This window comes from Stegostoma tigrinum, chromosome 9 (genome assembly GCF_030684315.1).
Source record: "Stegostoma tigrinum isolate sSteTig4 chromosome 9, sSteTig4.hap1, whole genome shotgun sequence".
NCBI lineage: Eukaryota > Metazoa > Chordata > Chondrichthyes > Orectolobiformes > Stegostomatidae > Stegostoma > Stegostoma tigrinum.
Window position 1 is genome coordinate 71,859,147 of NC_081362.1, and position 25,594 is coordinate 71,884,740.

General features: G+C 39.8%; 1 protein-coding gene across 2 annotated transcripts in view; it reads left to right on the forward strand.

The window, feature by feature from the left end:
* LOC125455231 (tetratricopeptide repeat protein 7A-like) overlaps positions 1–25,594 on the forward strand; it is a 314,850-nt gene that overhangs the window by 8,894 nt on the left and 280,362 nt on the right. Inside the window, exons 2-3 of one of the 2 annotated variants that reach the window (XM_059648618.1) lie at positions 5,458–5,621; positions 16,228–16,396. In XM_059648618.1, the coding sequence (XP_059504601.1) occupies positions 5,458–5,621; positions 16,228–16,396 (333 nt within the window). Of the gene's footprint in view, positions 1–5,457; positions 5,622–16,227; positions 16,397–23,621; positions 24,478–25,594 lie in introns of those variants that run through there. The other variant, XM_059648619.1, reaches the window with a different exon arrangement.

Here is a 25,594-nt window from a genome sequence, read left to right on the forward strand (position 1 = left end):
TTTTTCCTGTACCTGAGGTGTGACTACCTCCCTGTAACTCCTCTGAATTACCCCCTCAGCCTCCCGAATGTTCCGACGTTCATCCAGCTCCAGCTCCGGCCCCAGTTCCCTAATGTAGTTTCCGAGGGGCTGGAGTTGGGTGCAATTCCCACAGATGAAATCATTGGGGACACTAGTGGTGACGTTTACCTCCCACATTCTATAGGAGGAGCATGCAACTGAGATCATTATTACAGCATTTTCCATATTATGACCTGTTCCTTCAAAATCCTGGGTACAAACCATCTGGTCCAGGAGATTTGTGACCTTTCGGTACCATTAATTTCTTCCTTTACTGTTATTTTACTTTAAATTTAGTGACTGCAAATCTAATTAAATAATTGATTCCTTGGGATGTCTGGCATGCTGACCTCTTTTCTTCACTATAAGTATTGGCATATTTATTCAATGTGTTTGCCATTTCCTAATTTTCATAGATGCTGTACTGTTGTCCTGTTTAATGAAGCTCACTCTGCTCCTGAACACACATTTTTTGAAAATGTAATTATCCAACTTTTTCGTATATGCTTTTTTCATTTTTTTTCTTTTTTTGTAGCTTTTGCCAATTGTTTTGGTACTCTTTGCTGATCTTTAAATCTGTCTTGCATTTTTGTATATGCTTTGTATTTTTATATGTTTCTTCTTTACCTTCTTGTCTAATACCTTATAAGTAATTTATCTAAGAAGTAGAGCCCTTCTTATTAGGGTTATAAACTTGTTCCATATTGCATTTAATTTTTTTTCTGAATATCGTCCGCTGATTTTTCAACTGGTTTGGCTAATTTACTGCAGACAGTCTTTGCCTCAACTAGCCATACTAAGTATATAATTTTAGTAGCTGTTTTACATTTTAATAGTTTGCACTGCTGCCTCGCAGTGCTAAGAACCTGGGTTTGATTCTAGCCTTAGCTGGCTGTCTGTGTGGAGTTTGCATGTTCTCCCCATGTTTGCATGGGTTTCCTCCCACAGTCCAAAGATGTGCAGGGTAGGTGGATTGGCCATGCTATATTTGTCTGTAGTGTTCAGGGTTGTCTTGGCTAGGCTGATTAGCCATGGTAAATGTGGGATTGCGGGATAAGGTAGGGGGCTGGTACTGAATGGGATGCTGTCCGGAGGATTGTGCAGACCTGATGAGCTGAATGGCCTCCTTCTGCACCATAGGGGTTTTATGATTCTATGATTTCTCCCTTCCAAACTCTATATTGAGCTCGATTCTTTTCCATATCTGCACATAGAAAATCTATCACTTCAGAGGGGATTTATGCATAACTTCGAATGTTGTCTGAAATTCTTTTGTTTTTCTTAATACTTTGGATAAAATCTCTACTGACCACTGGCCTCTCATTTTATCTATTTACAATTGAAGTGGTATCATCTTTAATGATGAAAGTAACTCCTGCGCAACTGTTTTGCAGCTGTTTCAGGAATGCCTACCAGGTGAAACACTTCAAGTTGAATTTGTACCTGCAGTTCATTCAATATGTTCCTTAATCCGTCATGCATTTATATAAAGGCACTTAATAGACCGCACATTCCTCAGCTTGTGTTTCTGCTGTAGTGTTTTCTTGGCATGTTTCTCAATTTTCTTTCTTGGTTTAATTACATCACATCATTTAGTTTTCCCTTTTACTTATATTGCCTAAAGCACAACTTCTGATTCTGAAGAAGGGTCTAGGTCCGAAACGTCAGCCTTCCTGCTCCTCTGATGCTGCCTGGCCTGCTGTCCAGCTCTACACCTGGTTATCTCACCTTCTGATTGTTATCCTTCTTTCTTCCATTTTGTGTGTTTTAAAACTATTACTGCTCTGTTCTGAGATAATGGGAACTGCAGATGCTGGAGAATCCAAGATAATCACACAACCAGCCCAGCTCATCCCCTCCTCCCACTGCATCCCAAAACCAGCCCAGCCTGTCTCTGCCTCCCTAACCTGTTCTTCCTCTCACCCATCCCTTCCTCCCACCCCAAGCTGCACCTCCATTTCCTATCTACTAACCTCATCCCACCTCCTTAACCTCTACGTCTTCCCTGGACTGACCTATCCCCTCCCTACCTCCCCACCTATACGCTCCTCTCCACCTATCTTTTTTCTCTCCATCTTCGGTCCGCCTCCCCCTCTCTCCCTATTTATTCCAGAACCCTCTCCCCATCCCCCTCTCTGATGAAGGGTCTAGGCCCGAAACATCAGCTTTTGTGCTCCTGAGATGCTGCTTGGCCTGCTGTGTTCATCCAGCTTCACACTTTATTATCGCTGCTCTGTTCTGTCCATTTGAGCATGCAACTATCAAGCATTACATAACCACAGGTATGTTTCTGCATTACTCTAAAAGGGGTTACAATGGGCATTTAGTGATGGCTTCTGTGGTTGACTGTCACATGTTAAGATTAACTTCTAGGCATGCCCACACATTATAAGGTACTGGAAAGTAGTTGGTGTCTATGGGTTTTGTTCCTTAGTCCAAACTAGTACTGTTTTAAAATGATGAGGAAAGCAATGGAGTGGAATAAAGTGACATGACCACATGCTTTGGGCAAAAATGTGGTTTTCTTTATTGGAAAAGCTGTGTGTTTTTTTATGGTTTCACATTGTATTGTTTTGAAGCAGATAATGACTGAATGGTACGAGCTGGTATCAATGGTATGCTTGTTCCCATGGCAGCTGTCAAACAAACAATGATATCTTTAGTCACAAGCTGCAGAAATCAGTTGTGGTAGACCTGAGAACATTTTGGATTTATCTCACTTGGGGTCAAGCCAGGGATAATATTTAAGCCTTTGGCTGTTAATATAAAGTCCTCAGGACCGCTCAGACTAATCACAGTGAATGGAGATGATTTGCATTTCTGTAAAGTCTTACTTTATCTCTCAGAAATTCTGCTGATGAGATTGTTACACAGTCTGGAAAATTCAGAGTGAACTTCATCATAAGAACTCTTAATACATATGTATCAAATTAATCTCTCTACAAGTTGATCATTGGCTTAAATTATCTATTTTTAAATAGGAGTAACTCCACATGAATGTAATTAGTGTTCTGACAATGGTATTGCATAAGCTGCTTTCCAGGTTGTATTTTTTCCAAGTTTGCTTGAATTAAAATGAAAATTATATACCTCCCTTAATTTTGGAGATTTAATTATTTGTTGTTTCAATTTTGAATTTTGCTCTGCTACTTTATTGCATTATGCAATAATTCGAATTATATTTAGTTGAAAGACAACGTTGAGCTATCAGAAATAGACAAAACAACTGCTGTAGATGTGACAATGTTAACATAACGTACTGCTCCAAAATGCTTCGGGAGCATTATAAAACAAAATATGACACCAAGTAGATGTTAGATCAGGCCACCAAAAGCTTGATCAAAGAGATATGCTTTTAAAAAGTGTTCTAAAGTAGAAAAGTAAGGTAGAAGGGTGTGGCAAGGGAATTCAAGAATTTAAGACTGAGGCAACATGAAAGCATAGCCACCAGTTATGGAGCAGTTATTATTAGGAATGCACAAGCAAAATTAGAGGAGTGCTAGTATCTCTGAGGGATGTGGGACTGGAGGAGGTTAGAGATGGAGAGGAGCAAGGTGAGGGAATGACTTAAAATCAAGATAAGAATTTTAAAATCATTTGGGAAGAAGCAGCAGCCAGTAAATAATAAATAACCAGCAGCAAAATAATAGTCACTACAACTTCCACTTTATGCCCACTCACTACAGCCAACATCACTAATGATGGGGCTTAGAACCCAGTATGGGTCATGTACTGAGATAATGGGAACTGCAGATGCTGGAGAATCCAAGATAATAAAGTGTGAATCTGGATGAACTGTGCTCCTGAGATGCTGCTTGGCCTGCTGTGTTCATCCAGATTCACACTTCATTATCTTGGGTCATGTACTGAGTTTGTTTTCCTTGGACTTTGCAATGGTGCAATAGTAAAATTGATTTATAGTGATCACTTAAATATAGCAGGCTAATTTATGATTGGATTTTAAATCAGCCTTGTAATAAATAAATTACACCTCTACATTTGGAGGTATTTGTACTCATTCAAAACTAGGATTTGTGGGATTTTTCGCACGTATGAAAAAACTCATTGAAAGCCTCCACATTGATGTGTTATCTCAATGTTGTTTCCAAAATTGTCTGCCACTTTAAGTTAATTAAGTGTAAGCAGCAGTGATTGGAATTCATTAAACTGGATGGCTGTGAAGAGATACCCCTCTTAATTCTATAATACTTGTGTTTCCAAACCACATATTAAGGAAGGGTGTTTTTCCAAAATCTTCTTCACTTTGTTGGAAACTCGTCATTCATTTCTTATCATTTATTTCCAATCTTTCTCAGTACAGTATTATCTCACTACAGCCCTGGCGATTATAAAATCAATCTTCTAGTCACATTAAGCAAGTGAGATCATTGTAATACATATATTCTTTTAGTAACTAAGTCTTCTACAAATAAGATACTTGTTATAATGGATTGGAATTTTTAGAAAAGGTGGGGAGGATCCGAGAGAGGGAAAAAAACTTCAGGCTCTCCTGCTATATATTGTATAATTTTTAAAAAAGTAGACATTGAACTCGGAAATTGTGCCACTGTGACTGTGCTCACCTGGCAATTAATAACATACTCCTTACTTAAGCCTTTTAGATGCTGAAAGAGATTGATCACATGCAGACTCTACCCTGCTACTGAAACTACATTGTTTATATGGCTCTCAAATGTTAATTGCAAAGTTATTGATGGTAGTGCCATTGAAAGTCATGACAAGGTGATTGAGTTTTCACTTGTTTGAGATAATCATTACGAAGCTCTTATACTTGCTGCTTGTCAGCCCAAGTCTTTTGAAGGCTTAATGATAAAGGTATATCAGTAACAGCACCAGCAATGCCTGAGGTTGGGCACCAACTCCATGAAGTTACTGCATAGGACTGTTTATTGGTCATCTATGTCCTTCCTCATACATACATGGAATGCCTCCAATGAAAATGAGTGTGTAAATCTCTTTTATGGCTTTGCTACTCCCTTTCTAGCCTCTAGCCAGGCCTACATTCCCGCTTGAATGCTCCATGCTCTGACAATGTTTTTTGCAATTTTCTCGTCCCTGCTGTCTTCAACTGGTGGATTTGCCTTCAACTGTTTGGCCCTGTGTGTTTAGATCTTTTGTTTAGCATCTGTCCAAACAAACCCTTCCCTTATAGTCCTCCTAAAAACTCCTTCTTTGGTGTCGTGTCCATTTTTATTTGATAACACTTCTGTGAATCATCTTGGACTATTTTCCTACACTAGTAAGTTGTAAATAATAAGCAATGTAAATATCAGTGATTAAACAAGGATTGGGAGTAAGGTCTGGCACTGAAATAAATTCTAACTTTTGTTCTGGGACAGTGCTAATTTGTTAATTTTTTTTCATGCCAAATGAAAGATGATTTTGGGAATCTGCTGCTTGCTGAAGTCCTCTTGGAACAGTGCCTGAAAGAAAATACAGCCAAACTGAAAGAATGTACTCCACTAATGGAAAAGAATGAACCCAAAATAAGAGAAGCCAAGAAGTACTTGAGCAGTATATTAAACAGAGGCAAACTGCAAGTGAGTACAGAATATGAATCTATTGAGGCAGAATCTCCCTAAGGTTATAAAATTAAATTTGGCCAAAATATTTGAATGGTTGTAGACTGTAATTCCTTTCAAGATGTCTCTTCTATTATGGGCCAAGAACATTTAATTTCTGAGTTCATTGGTTCGTTACATTTTCCTTGTGCATGGAAAATGTATTTTAGTTGAACTGTTGCAACCTTCACTGTGAACTGAAACTATTTTTTTCATAAATACGAAGAATATCTTAAATCAGATTATTGTTTGGTACCTTGTACTTTGTTGCTTTCATTAGAAAACTGCTAAAAGTTTAGAGCTCCACAATACACTATCAATGAGTACTGGAATGTCAGTTTAATTCTTCCACTTTTGCTCACATAGTTCTTTATCTTGGACACGTTGCATTGAATGGTCTTCTACCCGCATCCAGCTGCCATGCTATTCTATACCCACCGGCTCCTTACCCCTTCTGTCACCCTCTCCCACTTATGTTACACACTTGCCTTCTCTCAACAGCTGATAAAGTGACTTCAGAACCTTTAAATTCTGAATGTGGCAACTCATTTAGATAAAAGGCATGGGTTTTTGATGTGAATCTATTCTGTTGCTGGCTATATAAATACTTGGCCTTACTAGACTGATTTTGCCTGGGAATGCTCAAGGCAGAAATTTTGCACTGAAGATTCCTCCGAAGGTAACTGTGTTTATTCTGTTCTGACAGTCTTCGAAATAAGGTTCACTTTGCAAAAATTGCTTTCTGTTGTCACTGTTGAACCGCTTAGCTCGATTTCTAAGCCCTCTTGATCTAGGTGCTTTGAGGAATCCATTTCATTTATGCAACATGTCATCATTATTTAACCCATTTAGCTTCAATATTTTCCTAAAAATCTGCACTGCAACTCCAGCAAAGCCAATATATCCTTCCTAAGGTGCTCAGGAATGAAATTTCAGATGTAGTTTAACCAGAGTTTAATACTACTATAGCATAACTTCCATGCCTTTAAAATAAAGGCTTACATTCTACTAATTTTTTTTACTGCCCATTAGCTTTAAGTAAATTCCAAACATGGATTCCAAAATCTCTATTCTCTTCCGAGTTCTGAATTTTTTTAAACCATTTTGAAACTATTGTGATCCAGCTTTCTTAGATCCAAGATTACCCTATCGCTTCACTACATTAAACTCTATCTGCCAGTTTTGGCCAGTCACTTAAAACAATAATTATTACAACTTTATATTCCTGTTTACAGTAGTTACTATTGTTACTAAACTGTGCTGAGAATTCGATCAAGGAACTGATCTGATACTCTATACTAATGATTGAAATCATTGTACTGTAAATAAAAAATCAATATGTGTTTTAAAGTACATTTTAAATTTGGCACTTTTGTTCAACTGTGAGTAGGAGACTGGTATAGTTATAAAGAAATGGTTACAGAAATAATTCCAAGAAATAAATATTGCGAATGAAGGCAAACCCAACATGATTCAAACATTTATGCTGTGATAGAAAAGCAAATAGGGTGTTTGGAAATATGAGTAAAAATATAAGTTGCTGGAAACATTCAGCAGGTCAGGCAACATCAGTATAAAGAGAAACAGTGTAAGGGGCAGAATTTTGAGCACTCACCAGGCACAGGAGGGGAAGTAAACAGCAGTTGAAAATTGCCCAACTGGCCAGTCACCCAGCTATATCCCATTTAAGGGCCAGTTTTAGAGTAAAATGGAGGTGTGTCTCCATTGGTGGGGAAATGGGATTGGATGCAGTGTAGAGGAATGAGGTAGCCAGCCCTGAGAGGAGGCGGGAGGTTTTACAGTGGGTCAGTATCACCAGGACTGGACTGGTGGATGAATTTTGGGATCTGAGGATGAAGGTGGCTCATTCCATACATGCACTACCCTTGGAGTGAAAAGGTTGCCGTGTGGGTTCCTTTTAAAATTTTTCCCTCTCCCTTATGCCCTCTAGTTTTGGACTCCTCCAATCCTGTGGAAAAGATATTGTCTGTTTGTCCTTTCCATGCCCCTCATGATTTTATAAACTTCCATAAAGTCACCCCTCGGCCTCTGATGCTCCAGAAAAGATAGATCCAGCCTATTCAGCTACTCCCTATAGCTCAAATCCTCTAACCTTGATAACATTCTTGTAAATCTTCCTGAACCCTTTCAAGTTTCACAACATCCTTCCTACAGCAGGGAGACCAGAATTCAACACAGTATTCCAAAAGTGGCCTAACCAATATCCTGTATATCTGCAACATGACCTTTCAACTCCTATATTCAATGTGCTGACCAATAAAGGCAAGCATACCAAATGACTTCTTCACTATCCTGTCTCCCTGCAATCCCATTTTCAAGGAATAATTAACCTGCACTGCAAGGTCTCTTTATTCAGCAACACTCCCCAGGACTTTACCATTAAGTGCATGAAACCTGCCCTGATTTGCCTTTCCAAAATGCAACACCTCACATTTATCCAAATTAATTTCCATCTGCCACTCCTTGGTCCATTGGTCCATTTGATCAAGGGCCAAATGGTGGCAAGTGGGACTAGATTATCTTAGGACATCTGGTCAGCATGGACAAGTTGGACTGAAGGGTCTGTTTCTGTGCTCTACATCTGTGATTCTAAATTCCACCATCTGCCTTGGCAGAATTTTCACCCAGGTCCCCAGAACATTGTCTGGGTCACTGGATTAACAGTCCGGTGATAATGCCACTGGGCCATTGCCTCCCCCCAACACCCCTCTTCTTATTTGCCTAAGACAACGAAGTACAATATTATCATTGATCTTGGCATCTTTATCATCTCTTCTCTTTGCCTTTACGAAATATGCATTTGTACAATCTATTTTAAATGTTGTTTCAGCTGTTTAAATTGATTATTTTTTCAGCCTCATTCCCTTGTTTCATGTTTTTTTTTCTTGCCATCCAAAACCTTTAAATGGAAAATTACATTAAAACACTGAATTACAGGCTTTCTGCATTGGCTGTTTCTAGTTGTTGATGTGCCTGATATCTGAGAAATTTGAAAAATGTTCCCTTGATCAATCCATTTCCGAGAATTTTCAAATTTCTTCACCTTGGCTAGAGGCCAACTTCAGGAATACATGTTTTATGAAATTTAGCTGTTCACCTCTGTCCTTCACTGTGGAGGCTATTTCTATGATCTGGGGAGGGGGGCGGGGGAAGACATTAATCTCTTGTGTACACAAACTATGTTAGTAATTAACTTCCGTCTTTACACACTTTCAAAACAAGCTTTGATTTTCTTCCAATCGGGAATGTTAGCTTGCAGAATTGAATATATTCCATTGCAACAACTTGACAATAACCAGTTTTAGGTTAAGTATAGTGACCATAACACGTAAGAACAGAAGTAGGCCATTCAGTCCATTGAGTCTGCTCTGCTATTCAATGAGATCATGGCTGATCTGATGATCCTCAACTTCACTTTCTTGCCTTTTCTTCATATCCCTTGATTCCCTTACTGATTAAAAATCTGTATATCTTAGCATTGAATAGCCTTAATGACACAGCCTCTATAGGTCTCCGTGACAATGTATTCTATAGGTTCCCAACCCTCTGAGAGAAGAAATTCCTCCTCATGTCTAACTTAAATGTACAACCTATTATTCCAAGAATTTGACCTCTGGGCTTTGATTCCCACAAGGAGAAACAGCCTTTCCACATCTATCCTGTCAAGTGCCCTAATATTTTTGTATGTTTCAGTAAGTTGCCTCTCGTACTTCTATATTTCAATGAGTGCAGGCCCAACCTAGTCAACCTCTCCTTTATAAGACAGTGCCTCCATACCCAGTATCAGCTTGGTGGACCTTCTCTGGTCTGCCCCCAATGCTAGTATATCTTTTCTTACATCAGGGGCCCAAAACTGTTCACATTATCCGAACTGTGGTCTGACTAGTGCCTTCTATGTTTTTAGTAACAACTGTCTATTTTTGTATTCTATTCCCTTTGAAACACAGGCCAGCATTCCATTTGCCTTCCTATTACTCACTGAACTTGGGTGGTAGCTTTGTGTGATTCATGCACCAGGTCTCCCAGGTGCTTCTGTTCTGTGGCAGTTTTTCTCCACATAAATAATATTCAGTTCCCTTTTATTTTTCCTGCCAAAGTGCATAGCCTCACCTTTCCTTACCTATTCCATCTGCCAAGTTCTTGCCCACTTGCTTAACCCATCCATTTCCCTCGGCAGACTCTTTGTGCCACTCTCACCACTTGCTTTTCCACCTATTTTTGTGTCATTCACAAATTTGGTGATTGTGCGTTCTCGTTCCCAATTCATGTTATTAATGCGTATTGTAAATAACATGGCCCAGCACTAATTGCTATGGCACACCACATGTTGCCATCCTGCAAATGCTCCCCTTATCCCAGCTCTCTGTGTTCTGTTGAAGTGTAGAGTGAATCTCCCTCTGCTTTCTACTAGCCCCAGGAAAGGATCCTTTATTTAACCTATGTAATTTCATTTAATTCTCAATGCCAAACACCTCAGTTGGTTGTCTTTTGGGCTCTAAGTGAGGCCATGGATTGATGTTTTGCACGTTTATTTTAAATAAGATCTGTGCAGAGGAGATTTTCTTTTTACTTTTTTTAAAATTAGATTAGCCCCATTCCTTGAAAATTCATTGTAAAATAAACTTAACTTTTGAAGCGCATTCACATTGTTCAACTTTATTTTTATTCTTCCGTGGAATATGAGCATTTCTGGCAAGTCCAGCATCTGTTGCCTATCTCTAATGACCTTTTAGAAGATGATAGTCAGCCAACTGTTGCAGATCATTTGGCGTGGATGCACTTTTTGGAATAGAGTTCCAGCAACAGCGAATGAATGGTGATTATAGTTCCAGCTCAGATTGGTCTGTGACCCGAAGGGGAACTTGGAAATTGTGTTATATTGTGGGTGGGGGAGTCCAGAACTAGGGTTCCTTGTTAAAATTAAGGGGTAAACCTTTTTAGGTCTGACATGAGGAGAAATTCTTCTCCCAGAGAGTGATAAGCCTATGGAATCCACTACCATAGAAGTGGTTAAGACCAAAACATTGTGTTCTCAAGAAGGAGGTAGATAATAGCCCTTGTGGTTAAAGGGATCAAGGAATATGAGGGAAGGGCAGGGTAGGGTATTGAGCTCAATGATCAGCTGTAACCATGTTGAATGCCGAAGCAGGCTCAAGTAGTTGAATGGCCAAATCCTGCTCCTGTCTTTCCATAGTCTGCTTTCTGTTATGCTTCCTAGATGATAGAGGCCATTGGTTTGGTAGTCCCTATCAAAGGAGGCGAGGCAAGTTGGTGCAATATATCCTGTAGATGGTACTCCCTGCTGTGTTATGATAATAAAGGGATCAACGTTTAACGTGTTGGATGAGATGCCAATCAGGGGAGCTGCTTTGCTTTGGATCGTGTGAAGCTTCTTAAGAGTAGATAGAATAGTACAGCATAGGAGTAGGCCCCACAGCCCACTATGTCTGTGCTGACCATGATGCTAATCCAACCTAATCCCGTCTACCTGCACATAGTCTCCATCCGTCTATTCCTTACTCATTCATGTATCAGTTTAAATGCCTGTTCAACGCTATTGTCACATCTGCTTTCACCACCTCCCCTGGCAGCGCATTCCAAGTAACAACCACCCTCTGTCTGGGGGAGAAAAAACTCTCCTAATACATTTCCTTTAAACCTAGGATTTGACATTTCCACCCTGGGAAAAATCGCCGACTATCCACCCTATCCATGCCTTGCATAGTTTTATATACTTTTATCAGGTTACCCTTCAGTCTGTGATGCTCTGGTGAAAACAATTCAAGTTTGTTCAATTTCTCCTTATAGCTAATATACTCCAATCCAGGCAACATCCTGGTAAAACTGTCTTTTGTGTCCTTTCCAATGCCTCTACAAACTTCCTATCGTAACCAGAAACACACACAATACTCCAAACGTCTAAATAAAGTTTTATACAGCTGTAACATGATTACCAACTTTTATACTTGGTGTCCCAGCTGATGAATGCAAACATGTTGCATGCTTTCTTTACCATCTTATTCACTTGTGTTGCCACTTTCAAGGAGCTCTGGACTTCCACCTCAAGATCCATCTGTGCATCAGTGCTTTTGAGCGTCTTGCCGTTTGCTATATACTTTCCTGTTGCATCTGCTGTCCTAAAATTCATCACCGCACACTTGCCCAGATTAACATTCATCTGCCATTTTTACATCCAACTTTCCATCTAATCTATATCATGCTGTAACTTTTGACAATGTTCCTAACTATCCACAACTTTGTCAACTTTCATGCTCTCTGCCAACTTACTAATCAGAACACCTACATTTTCATCCAAATTATTTCTATGTATTGCAAACATTAGAAGTCCCAGCACTGATCCTTGTGGAACACCACTGGTCACAGACCTCTAGTCAGAAAAACACACCTCCCAAACTACCCTCTATCTTCTTTGTCCAAGTCAACTTTGAACCCAATTTGCCAACTTCCTGTTGATTGTTTTGTGACTTAATCTTCTGGACCAGCCTACCCTAAGAGACCTTGTCAAATGTGTTAGTAAAGTCTATGAAAACAACATCCATTGTCCTACCCTCAGCAATCATCTTTGTCACTTCCTCTAAAAACTCAACCAAATTTGTAAGACAAGACCGCCCCTCCATAAAGGCTTGCTATCTATAATATTTTCCAAATGTGGGTAAATCTTGTCCCTGTAATTCTTCTCCAGTAATTTCCGTGCCATTGCCAAGGCTCACTGCCTATAATTTCCTGAATTATCATTGGTGCCCTTCTGAAGCATAGGAAGAACATTGGCTATTCTCCAGTCTTCTGGGACCTTGCCTGTGACTGAAGAAATACAAAGATCTCTATCCAGGTCCCAGTGATCTCTTTCCTTGCCTCCTTCAGTATCCTGGGATAAATCCCATCAGGCCCTGGGGGCTTATCTATCTTAATGTGTTTCAAGACCCCCAACACCACCTTCTTCTTAATATTGACATGCCCTAGAATATCAACATACCCCTCCCTAATCTTACCATCATCCATGTCCTCCTCCTTGGTGAGCACTAATGTGAAGTACTCATTAAGGATCTCAATGACTTCCTTATGCTCCATGCACAAGTTTCCTCCTTTATCCTTGAGTGGACCTAATATTTCCCAAGTAACCCTCTTGCTCCTAAAATATACGTATAAAATTCCTTGGGATTCTCCTTTACCCCACTTACCAAGAATATTTCATGGCACCTTTTAGCCCTCCTAATTCCTTGTTTAAGTTTTTTTCTGTTCCCTTTATATTTCTCAATGGCCTTGTCTGACTTTAGTTTCTGAAACCTTACAAATGCTTCTTTTAACTTTCGATTAAACTATCAATATCTGTTGTCATCCAGGGTTCCTCAATGTTGGGATCCTTATATTTCTTCCTCACGGGAACATGCTGGTCCTGAGCTTTATCAACTATCCTATAAAATATTCCCACATAGCGCTGTCCATTCTAACCTTTGCATTACTGCTTCAGCAAAGGTTATAACCTACAGCGTTCCCCACTATACAACCCAAACTTTGGGTCCGATATTAGATGACACTTTCATGATTGTCAAACGCACAAAACTAAAAGAAGCCCACCAGGACAGGAACAACATCCTTACTGGGATAAAATTCACAAAAGAAGAAGAGGACAACAATCAACTACCCTTCCGAGACACAATGGTAGACCGCAGAAGCAATGGGGAACTTCAGAGTAGCATTTTTAGAAAGACCACATATAAGGACCAGATACTCAATTACACTAGCAGCCACCCCAATGCCCACAAATGGAGCTGCATCAAGACACTATTTAAATGAGCCACCATGCATTGCAGCAAACAGGAACTACGCAAAGCAGAACTAGAGCACTTAAACAGAGTCTTCAAAAGGAATGGATGCCCGAAAAGCACAATTCGCTGTTCCCTCCAAGACAGACCACAACTGGAAGACACAACATGACCAGACTCACTAATCACCCTACTGTACAGAGATGACCACAAGACTACTCAGATCCCTAGGTATCAGAATAGCCCACAAACCGACAACCACCCTACAACAGCTACTGATGAAAGTAAAGGATCCCATACCCAAAATCAGCAAAATCGGTATAATATACAAAATAACACGCAACGACTGTGAGAAACACTACGTAGGCCAAACCAGAAGAAGACTGACAATATGGATACACAAACACCAAATAGCCACCAAGACACATGACCGATTCTCACTTGACTCACTACACACCGAGAATGAAGGACACACATTCGACTGGGCCAACACATCCATAATTGCACAAGCCAAACAGAGACATGCCAGGGAATTCCCTGGACGCCTGGTATTCCAACTGGAACTCCATCAACAAACACATTGAATTAGGTCCTGTGTATAAACCACTGAGAAACAGAACTGGAAATGGTACCAAAAACCCCAGCAAACTGAGGCAAATAAATAACAAGCGGGACATGCTTCACCGGAGGCACACCGATGATGCAGGATGACAAAACATCTGCAACCAAACCTACTGGCTCGGCAAGCACGTCTACGACCTCTACTGTATTGTCTTCCTGATTTCGCAGCTCACTAGCACATAGCAGAAGGAATAATCACAAGATTACAACCCCAGAAGTCTTGCTTTTCAACTTTTTACCCATCTCCGTAAATTCCCTTTGCAGGACTCTATCTCTGTTTCTCTCTACATCATCAGAATCAATATGACCACAATCCCTGGCTGCTCACTCTCCTCTTTCAGAATATCCAGAACTTGCTCAGAGATATCCTTGACCGTGGCATCAGGGAGGCAACATACCATCCTGGAGTTTCGCTCATGGCTCAGAAATGCCTATCCATGGCCCTGACTCTCGAGTCTCTTGTCACTACTGCTGGCCTACGCTTTGACCCTCCCTGCTGGTCAACAGTGATATTCATGATGCCACTGATCTGGCTGCTGCTGCTTGCCCCTGACAGGCCATTACCCCACCATACCTCCCAACCCCTAACAGTATCTACAACGGTATATCTGCTTGAGAGGAAATGGCCACAGGGAACTCCTGCAATTCCAACCCACACTTACTGATCTCCCTGGTGGTCAACCATTGCATTTCTGTCTGTGTAGACCTTAATGGTGGTGTGACCAGCTTGCTAAATGTGCTATCAATGATTATTCCCAGCCTCGTGGATGCTCCATAGTCAATGCATCCCCAGCTCCAGCCACTCCATGCAGCTAATCAGGAGCTGCAGCTGAACACACTTCTTGCAAATGTAGTCATCATGAATAATGGAAGTGTCCCTAATTTCCCGTAAATTGCAGGAGAAGCATTCAATGGGACCAAGTTCTCCTGCCATTTATGAACCTTACTAATTATAAACAATAAACTAGGAACCAGTTTCACAACCTTACGCACTCATCACCAAATCAGATCTCTCACTCTTGCTCTCTATTCCTAGCAAAACTACAAAATACAAAAATAAGGACTTTATTTCCTCCATATAGCAGTAAATTGTTCTCTACACTTGTTTCCCAAGCCACCAATCTCACATGCTTTTTGAGTTGTGACATCACCTCTGGATTCTGCTCCAGCTGGTACCATTCACCCCTAGTTTCACCCTGCATTGCTCCCACTGCTGCTGTTCACCCCCAGGGTCACTCTGTTCTGCTCCCACTGGTACTGTTCACTCTCGTATTTGCTCTGCTGTTCTGCTCCGTTTGGTACCATTCACCCTCCGGTTCACTTCACTCTGCTGCGGCTGCTCCAACTGAGCTTTTATCAGACTTTTATCAGATTTGTTTCCCTGCTGCCATTCACCGCCCCCCTCCCCCCCGACTTCAAGGTGACTCAGCTCTACTCCAACTGAGCAGCTGAATGACTGAGTGTAATTGGATCTGCAGTAGAGCTTACTCCATTACATCCTGATTGGTGCCTTATGGGAGGTTGGAGGTGAGTTACCTACTGAACAATTCCCCGTCTCTAATCTGTAGTTGTCACCAGTGATTATATGGATGATCCAGTTCAGTTTGAGGCCAATGCTAACTCTCGGGGATTCAATGTTTGTGATGTCTTAGAAAGTTAATAGGAGACAGTTAGTTCGATTCTTTCTTGTTGGAGATGGCATAATTGCCTGGCATGTAGATGGTACAAATGGTATTTACTACTTCTCAACCCAAATTTGAATGTTGTCTAGGTACTGCCAAATGTGGTCGTAAAGTGTTGTAAAATCCTACCTCCCCCCATTCCTGCTGAGTTCAGTGTTACTAAGGCTCCTTGGTACCCCACTCAGCCAAATGCTGGCTTGATGTCACAGCAGTTGCTGCAATGGAACCTGATGAAAGCCATCAACAATGCCACATTTCTTAGAAATATAGATAACAAATGCTGCAGACCAGAATGTGAGAAAATCTGACTTTTAAGCTGTTTTGCAAATAGTGAACGGCTTAATATTATGTTGATGAAACCAAACCTGACACTAAAGATTTCACCTTGCAATTTAGTCAAAGTGAGACACTAAGTTTTGTTTTAATGTGAGAAACTTAGTACAGTGGGTATCAACAGCTATATTTCTCTTCTTTCAGCACAATCTGATGACTGAAGCCATTCTTATCTTAGCAAAACTGCACTTTGTGGAGGGGTCATATCGAGATGCACTCAGCATGTATGCCCGTGTGGGAATCGATGACCTTTGCATTGAAGATGAACCAATTTATAAGAAAAGACTCTTAGCGGAAGCCTTTGTTATTAAAGGTAACAATTAATTTTAATTTGCTTATAACACTTTTAATGGCAAGTTTAGTGCATCTGCTGAAAGATGAATAACTAAGGTGAAACTGCAGAGAAATACATCTTTCCCTTAGAAGAATACACTGTATCTGTAGTTCGGGACTGATTCAGCATGGTTTGTCTCGCTCTCGAATAGGGGATCTTCAACCTCTTCTTAACATTGTAGTCACAAGAGATTACATACTAGTCTGTTTTGACTTGCCTTTTCTCCTACTTGAAGTCCCTTTAGTATTATAGGTATAACTTCCCATGGGTCTCTCCAAACAGCCACTTTATTTACATTGCAGAAACTTTTGTCTATATCAGCTTTTTCTTTTTTTTAGAAAACACATTTTGGAATTACAAATTTAAAATATCCACAATACTTCAGGGTTCTGACCAATGGTTGTGTAAACTATTTAAAAACTTGAAATACTTTGAACTCATCAGATTGGACCTGCAATCCCGGTTGGAAGTGCGAGTATCATTTGAAGGTCAATCCCATGTTTAGTACCTCATTTGAATGGATGTAGTTTCATTGCAGTCTAATACTGAGTATTCTTAGTCTAGTTTATTACTTGAGATGAATAGTTATTTAAAACTAAACTTGAGAGCAATAATCGTGATACTTGAAACAAGCATTACGAATTATATTGAAATAATGTATCCCAAATACCTGTTTGAAAAACTTTATGGAACAGCACAGTTTAATTTAAATGTATTGGCTTGCTTTATGATATGGTTTTGTATTCTGAAGAAAATGTTAAAGATTATTTTCTCACTTGAAGAGAGGAGGGCAGGATTGTATTCAGTATTTATGGTAATATGTTTATACTGCCTGAAATACAACAAGACAACTATTTCAACTTCTGTTTTTAGTTAGATCAATTCAATTCATTGATTGTTGGCAAAGCGACATTGAAATTCATACTGTTGAGGAGAGGTTGCATTTGTTTTCCATTACTGCAAAATGGGTCAAATGGAATGGCACAGTTCAAGATTTAGCCTTTAAAGTAAAAATAAGGTCTTCAGTTTGTTTAAGTATCTAATCTATTCTTCTCTCTTTTCTTAAAAAATAAATTTACAGTGGCGAATAATAAAAAATAATTACAATAAAATATAAAGAACAGGTTTTCTAAATTAATAAAAAATTCTAATAATTCAAAAAGTCAAATTAAATGTGTTAATGATGGCAAGATGGATGATGTTGCTGCAGCATGTTGGATCTGGTGGACACTATAAGGTGATCCAAGGCGAACATTTCAGTAGTAAGTATTTGCAGCTTGAGTGATTTTAGACCCGAGTTGGAGTTCAAGCTATTGCACCACACTAGGGAGGGAAAGTGACGTGGATATTTTGCTGCAGGAGACCGTTATACCCCTCCGATAAGGCAAATCTGAATTAGTTTCTGCTGGAAGGATCTGAACGTTTGGGAGGTAAAGTACAAAGAGAAAACGCCCAGTTAAGAACCTTGGATTAGCACCTGAATCACAGAAACTGGCATAAGGTAAATAAAGTCAAGGAGGTAAACATGTGACACAAAGAATGTGAGGGAGGGAATGGGTTTTGGTTCATGGGACACAAGCGCTAGTATTGCGTAGAAGGGAGCTGTTCCAGTCGGATGGGCTTCATTTGGCCTCTGCTTGGACCAGTGTTCTAGTGAATCAAATAATTAGAGATGTAGAATATTACTGTGGAAAATTTATATCCAAATTGTAATGATCCTGTTGAAACAGTTAAAACATTCTGTTAAAACTATATTTTCTAGGTCCAACATGAATGTAACTATATTGATATGTTTTAGAGACGGTCAAAATTATGTTTTTGTTATTCTTCTGTAAGTGAGGGCTAAAATGGTGCATGTAGTGTGCTGCATTGCGACTTTTTTTTGTAAGTTTGCCTGGAATGAGTAATATTATGAAATGTTAGTTTTTAATGAAACAACATAGAAATGACAATTTCCACCTTGACAAATGTCATGCCTCACTGGGGTGGTAATGCATTGGAAATCAAGCCTCGCTACTCCTGGAATTGTCACAAAAGTTAAAAGCTTTATCAAAGTACTTGCAGTCCCCAATTTACCTGCTAAACAGATCCAGGTTAACAGCAAACAGCACCCACATTTCAGTACTTGACAAAAACTACAGTTTATTGCAAATAAATAGTTATTTACCTGTGGTTATAATCTATGAACTGTCAACATATTACTAGATAAAGCTCTGACTCCTTTCTAAATGCCCCAGATACATGCAGGCAGACAACAACACATTGGTGTTATAGATAGAGGGAATGAAACTGAAGAAGCTGTTCAATGGCCCCACTCCACATGGATCACTGAGATGACCTTTTTCCGAGGAAGGATGCTGTTGCTGTCAAGGGATTGCAGCGAAGATTTAGCAGGCCGATTCCGGGGATTGCGGGACTGCTGTATGAGGGGATATTGACTAGGGTTGGGATTTTTTTCGCTGAAGTTCAGACAAATGAGGAGGAAATCTCACAGAGACTTATAAAATTCTAACAGGACTGGACAGGGTAGATGCAGGGAGGATGTTCCCGATGGTGGGTGTGTCCAGAACCAGGGGTCACACTATGAGGATTTGGGTTAGATGATTTAGGACGGAGATGAGGAAACATTTCTTCACCCAAAGACTGGTGAGCCTGTAGAATGCATTACCACAGGAAGTAGTTGATGCCAAAACATTGAATGTATTCGAGAGGCAACTGGATAGAGCAAATGGGGAGAGAGCGGGATTGGGCAGTTGAGTTGGATGATCAGCCGTAATTATGAAGAATGGTGGAGCAGGCTCAAAGGGCTGAATGGCCGCCTCCTGCTCCTATCTTCCATGTTTGCAAGAATATTCTGTTCTTCAGTCTCTTTTTTTTTCTCCTGGTTCTCTACATTTCTTTATAGGAGGCTCGGATGATTGGTACATCAATTGCAGAGCTTCTTAGTTACTGGTTAAAGACCACAGCTTACAGCATCTGGTGAGGGGAAAATAAACTGGCTTTCTTTAGGCTTCAGATATTCTACTGCAGAGAATGACACACCATCTGACCTTGCAGCAGTCCACAGTCTTCTGCCAGGATTGTTCACCCCCAAAAGCTGTTCAGCTCCCCATGTGCTAATCAGTTGTTGGCACCCACAACTGGTCACCCATTCCACAAACCAATCAGCAACCTGCTGTCAGCTGAATCTCACTTTGTACATGCTCTATAGTATAGTATTTTGTAGCCGTCTACAAAATGCTCCCCCACTGCTTAAACAAAGCAGCAGTGTAAGCATGACTTAGCGAGTTTCAGTAACTTTAAAAGTTACGGTAATTCTTTCCATAATCCTTGGTTTTAAAACAGTCCTTTTCCTATTCAAGTCCACACTCAAAATTCAGAAAAATAACAAGATACAGCCTTCACACAAGCACAAATCTACTTCTCTGAGGAAGAGAGCATGCTTAATTTATGTTACATTAGAAGCTTTTGAACTGCAGCTTTTATTGTGTGCCAGAGTTTACATTGTGGAATATTTCCAACATCTATTATGGTGTGAAAAAAATGCTGTACTTATGATTTCTGTATACGCTGCTCTCTTCCAAATATGTCACTGCGGGCAGTTAGAGTTTTCACAATAATAAAAGCAGGTTATACTTTGCAGCATGCCTCACTTTACCAGAGGAAGATTTTAAGATCCAGTGTCAGCAAGAAACGAAAGCACTGTCTTTCAATGTGTAAACAGTCTACTGCTTTGTGCACCACAAACGGAAATCTATCAAGCCACAGATCTATTTAAGGCTATTGGCGGTAAGCAGGAGGCAGGCCACCAGTTATCCCTGGCTGTACTATCGATATCTCTGCCATAAATGGATTACTTGTTAATAAGAATGCTTAGCTGGAGCAATCTCATTTCCTCTTACACAATTTGACTTTATCCAGCAGAATAGATTGGATTCAAAGAACGCTTTGCTGACCACAGACCTCTGGATGTTAGTGAGATGAGTCTAATAGTTTACTTGAAACGTGTTTATGTCATTACACCTGTTTGTGATAAGGCTATGTACTGTACTGCTTTTCATATTTTCAAACCTCCCAGCCCTTACTTTGATTTAAATTCCACTAGTTGCTGCGTAACAGGAATAGATTTGACCAGTCATGTGTATAGTTTTTTGCACATAGTCATAGAGTTGTTTAAGACAGAAACAGACCTTTCGGTCCGACTCATCCGTGCCACGCAGATATCCTAAATTAATCTAGTCCCATTTGCAATTAATTTAGTCCCATTTGCAATAAAGCTTGTAGGATCTGGGCATCATAAAAACATATTCAAAAGTAGAAAGTAGTCAGAGCAGATATTTCAGTAACTGGGTAAAACGTAGAACGTAGAACATAGAACAATACAGCGCAGAACAGGCCCTTCGGCCCTCAATGTTGCGCCGACCTGTGAGCTAATGTAAGCCCATCCCCCTACACTACTCCATCATCGTCCATATGCTTATCCAAGGACTGTTTAAATGCCCCTAATGTGGCTGAGTTAACTGCATTAGCAGGCAGGGCATTCCATGCCCTTACCACTCTTGAGTAAAGAACCTGCTTCTGATTATATCCATCACCCTTCAATTTGCGGCTATGCCCCCTTATACAAGCTGACGTCATCATCCTTGGAAAAAGACATATTTTGTAAAATCAGTTAAATGTCTTGAAGTAGACATTGGTGGGGCCATGGTATCAGTTAGGTCAGTAAGTTTGGCACTGGCATGATTCTGAATAACAGAAAGAAGTTCACTCAGTGTTCTGGCTGAGGTAGACTTGTGACCTGAGTCCTTGCATTGTCTTGTATGACAATCACAGACGCCCAAAGATTCTGACTGGAGAAGCACCAAAAAATTGCAATAAAGGTAAATGAATTTAGCTAAATAGTAAACCAGCAGTCATTCAGTTCTTAATTTTTCTCACTCAGAACTAGGGCTGGAGGAAAGAAGGGGAATAGTGCACAGATCTCAGAAAGATAAGGTTTGGCGCAATACTTAACATGAAGCTCATTTTTTAAAAAAAGTGAGTATTTAAATGAGTAATTAGTAGAAAAAAAGACTATTAAGAAGTACCAAGCAGCACTTTTTTTGAGTTTCCTAGGAAGGGTCACTGGACCTGAAACGTTAGCTTTGTTTTCTCGTTCACAGATGCTGCCAGACCTGAGCTTTTCCAGCAACTTTGTTTTTGTTCTTAATTTACAGCATCTGCAGTTCTTTTGGGTTTTATTTAGCACTTTTTTTGCTTGTTTTTTTTATTAGAAGCAGAGCTAAAGAGAGAGTGCTGATCCCCAGGAAAGAGTGTGAGCACTAGGGGCAAGATAAAGAATTGGATTTACTTGACATCAACCTTGGTTTGCCTTTGATGACTCACATTGGATTGATCTCTGTGGTGGTTTGCCCATTCGCCTGGGTTTTCCTCCTCTCCTAGCCTGCTTTGTGGAGGACGAAGGGAATGGAGAGCATGTGTCTGGCTCAGTCTCGTTCTTACACCCACTCATCCATCCATCCATTTGCTTACTCTGACCCAGGTACTCACTTACATGTCCCATTCACTTTCAGTCATACACACCTTCACTTGCTGACGTCCCACCCCACTACTGGCTCGCACCCCTCCCTCACATTTGTTCACACTCTCATGAACTCTCCAGCCCATTCCAAACAATTCCAAAAGCATCTACCGATTCTTCGGTATCGTTGATCCAGACACATCTGCACACATGTCCAATTTATCCCCTTCCCAAGTGCACCCATTCGCACACTTTCACATCCAAACTCCAAATTCCACTTCACTTGTACCCAACCTCACATGCACACACCCACATTCATTCATTTACCCAGGCCTGGAGATTTGACGGGTCATATCACTGAAGAACAGAATAGAAAAGCTATGATGGTACTAACATATGCTTCTCCTTTGTGAAAATTTAACATTTTACCTCCTCTGGACTATGTTGTTGCTATAACTATGAGTCCTCATGACCAATTTTTCTCCTCCTGTCCCCAGGTTAATGGTTTCCTGACTGTGTCTCTCCACTGTTGTGTCAGAAAATATGCCCCCCCATCCAACACCACCCCAAAGCTCTCCAAGATGAAACAGTTCCTTCCAATTTATTCTTGTGCAGAGTCCTCATGATGTATAAATCTCAGTCAAATTTCATTTCAACTTTCTTTTTTTCCAAGCAGGACCTTTCTAATTTCTCAACTCTCCAATCTATCCATGCAGCTGAAGTATTTAATCTTGGAACCATACTTGTGAACCCTTCCTTCACCCTCTTGAATGCCTTCATAATGTACCTGACATATGCTACTCAGAACTGGCATGCAGCTCTTCAGTTGAGGCCAACCAAGTGTTTTATAAAGGCTCACCATAACTTCTTTGTTTCAACAAAAAGAAACAGCTTCTTGATTTGGTTCTGGTGTACGAAACAGAAAACATAAGTGGTGTAAAGGTAAAGGATTCACCGGAATAACAGAATAGAAATGACAAATATAAAAATCATTAAAGTCCCATCTAAAGTAATTGACTCAACAAAGCAACTTGTAATAAAATAATTAGGAATCAAGTCCAATTTAAATGAAATGAAAAATTAACGAGGGTACAATAACATAATTATATGTTGATGTGTCTGATATAAGATATATATCCCAGTTGAGGAAACCAAACAATAGTCTCAAAGGCTAAATTTTGTCAGAAAATGGAGAGATTAGCAATTTTCAACTGCATATTGACACGATACTTTATCAATTTTGAGTGATTTCACAGTTGGAAAGAGGTTAACATCCAAATAGAACTGATATTAAAAACATCAATCAAATTAATCAGTCAACCCTGATATCTGGAATTAATGGATTATTTGGAAAATAACAAGAGAAATAGCATCGGCCTAATCATAATTTCCTGTCAGATTAACGGGCTAGACTGTTATAAGCCAGTTAGTTTGACTACAGTTATTTTTAATGTAGCAGGTTGCATGATGTGAGATGAAGCGGAAGGCAGGAAATCTAATGTGAAGAGAGAGCGTGGTATTCCACTGGTGTGCATTTTGGCCTGATCTTACTTTGTACAAAAGATGATCTATAATAAAAACTTATAATGGCACTTTACACAGGCAATTAAAAGAAAAAAATGACATTTGGCATTTCAGGAGATTGCAAGATAGTTGATCAAAAACTCAGCCGGAAAGGTAGGTTTTGTGGAGTGCCTTAAAGGAGGAAGATGATATAAGGAGGCATCTCGGACCTTAGGGTCCAGTTGACTGAAGGCTGATCCTCCAGTTGCGGAGTGCTAAAATGAGTGATATTCAAAATGCCAGAATTAGATGAAGAGATATCTGAGATTTGAGGGGCAGAAAGAAGTTACAGAGATGGGAAGGAGTGAGATTGCGGAGCTTGGCGATTTTAAAAATCAAGATATTGCTTAACCAGCAATAAGTGTAGGTCAGTGGGCAAAATGGTGATTGTTGAATAAGAATGTTTTGAGTTAGGAGAACGGTCACAAGAATTATAGATGACCCCAAGCTTAGAGGTTAGAAAGTGGAGGACCAGCTGGAGTGTATTGAAATAATCAATGGTGGCAAGAGTGAGACTTCCAGCTGCAGATTTGCTGAGGTAGAGAAGAGTTTATATAATACAGAAGTGTAAATAGTTGATTTAAAGATGGCTTGGACTTCCGCTCAGGCATAACATGACACCAAGATTGTGAGTACTGATTTAGTCACACTATTGCCAGAAAATCAGATGAAACAGTAACTAGGGACGCAACTTTGAATGGAGGACCACGGTTTTCATCATCTTAATACAAATCGAAGGAAATTTCTGCTCGTCCAATAATGGATGTCAGATAAACAGTCGGATACTTTGCCAACAGTGGAGAAGACAAGAGAAGTGATAGTGAATTAGAACTGTTGCTAGCATACGTGTGCTGTCTACATATGCTGATTTTGATGGAGGAAATCCTTTTGTGATATATGAGGAACGATGAGCACAGCTTTTGGAGGTGACAATATGTTCAAGTGGTTTGAAGAGGAAAGAAAAGAAGAAGCATATGTGAGTGGTTGCCTTTCACATTCTGAAACTGTGTAACTGTCTAAATGTGTACATTGTTTTGAAATGCTTACCATTTGCATTTTATTCAGAAAATGAAATATTTTTATAAATATTTATAAAGATAGGATGATTATGTTATTTCCTATTTCATTGCTTAAATTTCCATTGTTATATTTAAATTTTAAAACTTTATAATATCTGGCGATTGGAATTTATCTTAAAATTGATCTTGTCTAATCTAGAATAGTTTCAATCGCAATAGAATAAACTTGCATTGAATTTATTGCCCTGTTCTGCCCAATTGATCTATTAGTGTTTATGCACCACATGAGTCTCATCCCACGGTACTTTATCTAACCATAGGTTTTTGACTTGCATGCTGCACCTTAAAAGGCGACGGACTATTTATCAAACACAGTGTGAGAATTGAATTTTGATATGTTTGCACTATGAGTTCAGATGAAGGAGACCCTTTGATCCATTTGAATTGATGCTTCATACAACTGTAGGGTTGTCTGTTAATGTCCAGAAAATGGCAAAAACTATGAATACTGCTTCTGTCCCTGATTTTTATCTAGATTTAAATTCACACTTAATAAATTAAGAATTTGTGATCATTTCAGGTACTTGTGGGAAAAATGGTTTCTCAAGTATTTATCTATTGCATTAGTAGTGAAATTACATTTGAAATGTCTAACACATTTGACAGTTTCAAGCTTGTAATGATCATGCATGTATTAAACAGAGAATGGAAATATTGTACATCAGTTTGTGCACTTGGTGGGGTGAGCGATGTTAATTGGTAAATTAGTATTTTGAATTGCCCCACGTATTTAAAATAGTTTCAGAGATAATGGGAACTGCAGATGCTGGAGAATTCCAAGATAATAAAATGTGAGGCTGGATGAACACAGCAGGCCAAGCAGCATCTCAGGAGCACAAAAGCTGACGTTTCGGGCCTAGACAATCCGACACATTCTCTGACACTTCCGCCATTTACAATCCGACCCCACCACCCAAGACATTTTGCCATCCCCTCCCCTGTCTGCTTTCCGGAGAGACCACTCTCTCCGTGACTCCCTTGTTCGCTCCACACTGCCCTCCAACCCCACACACC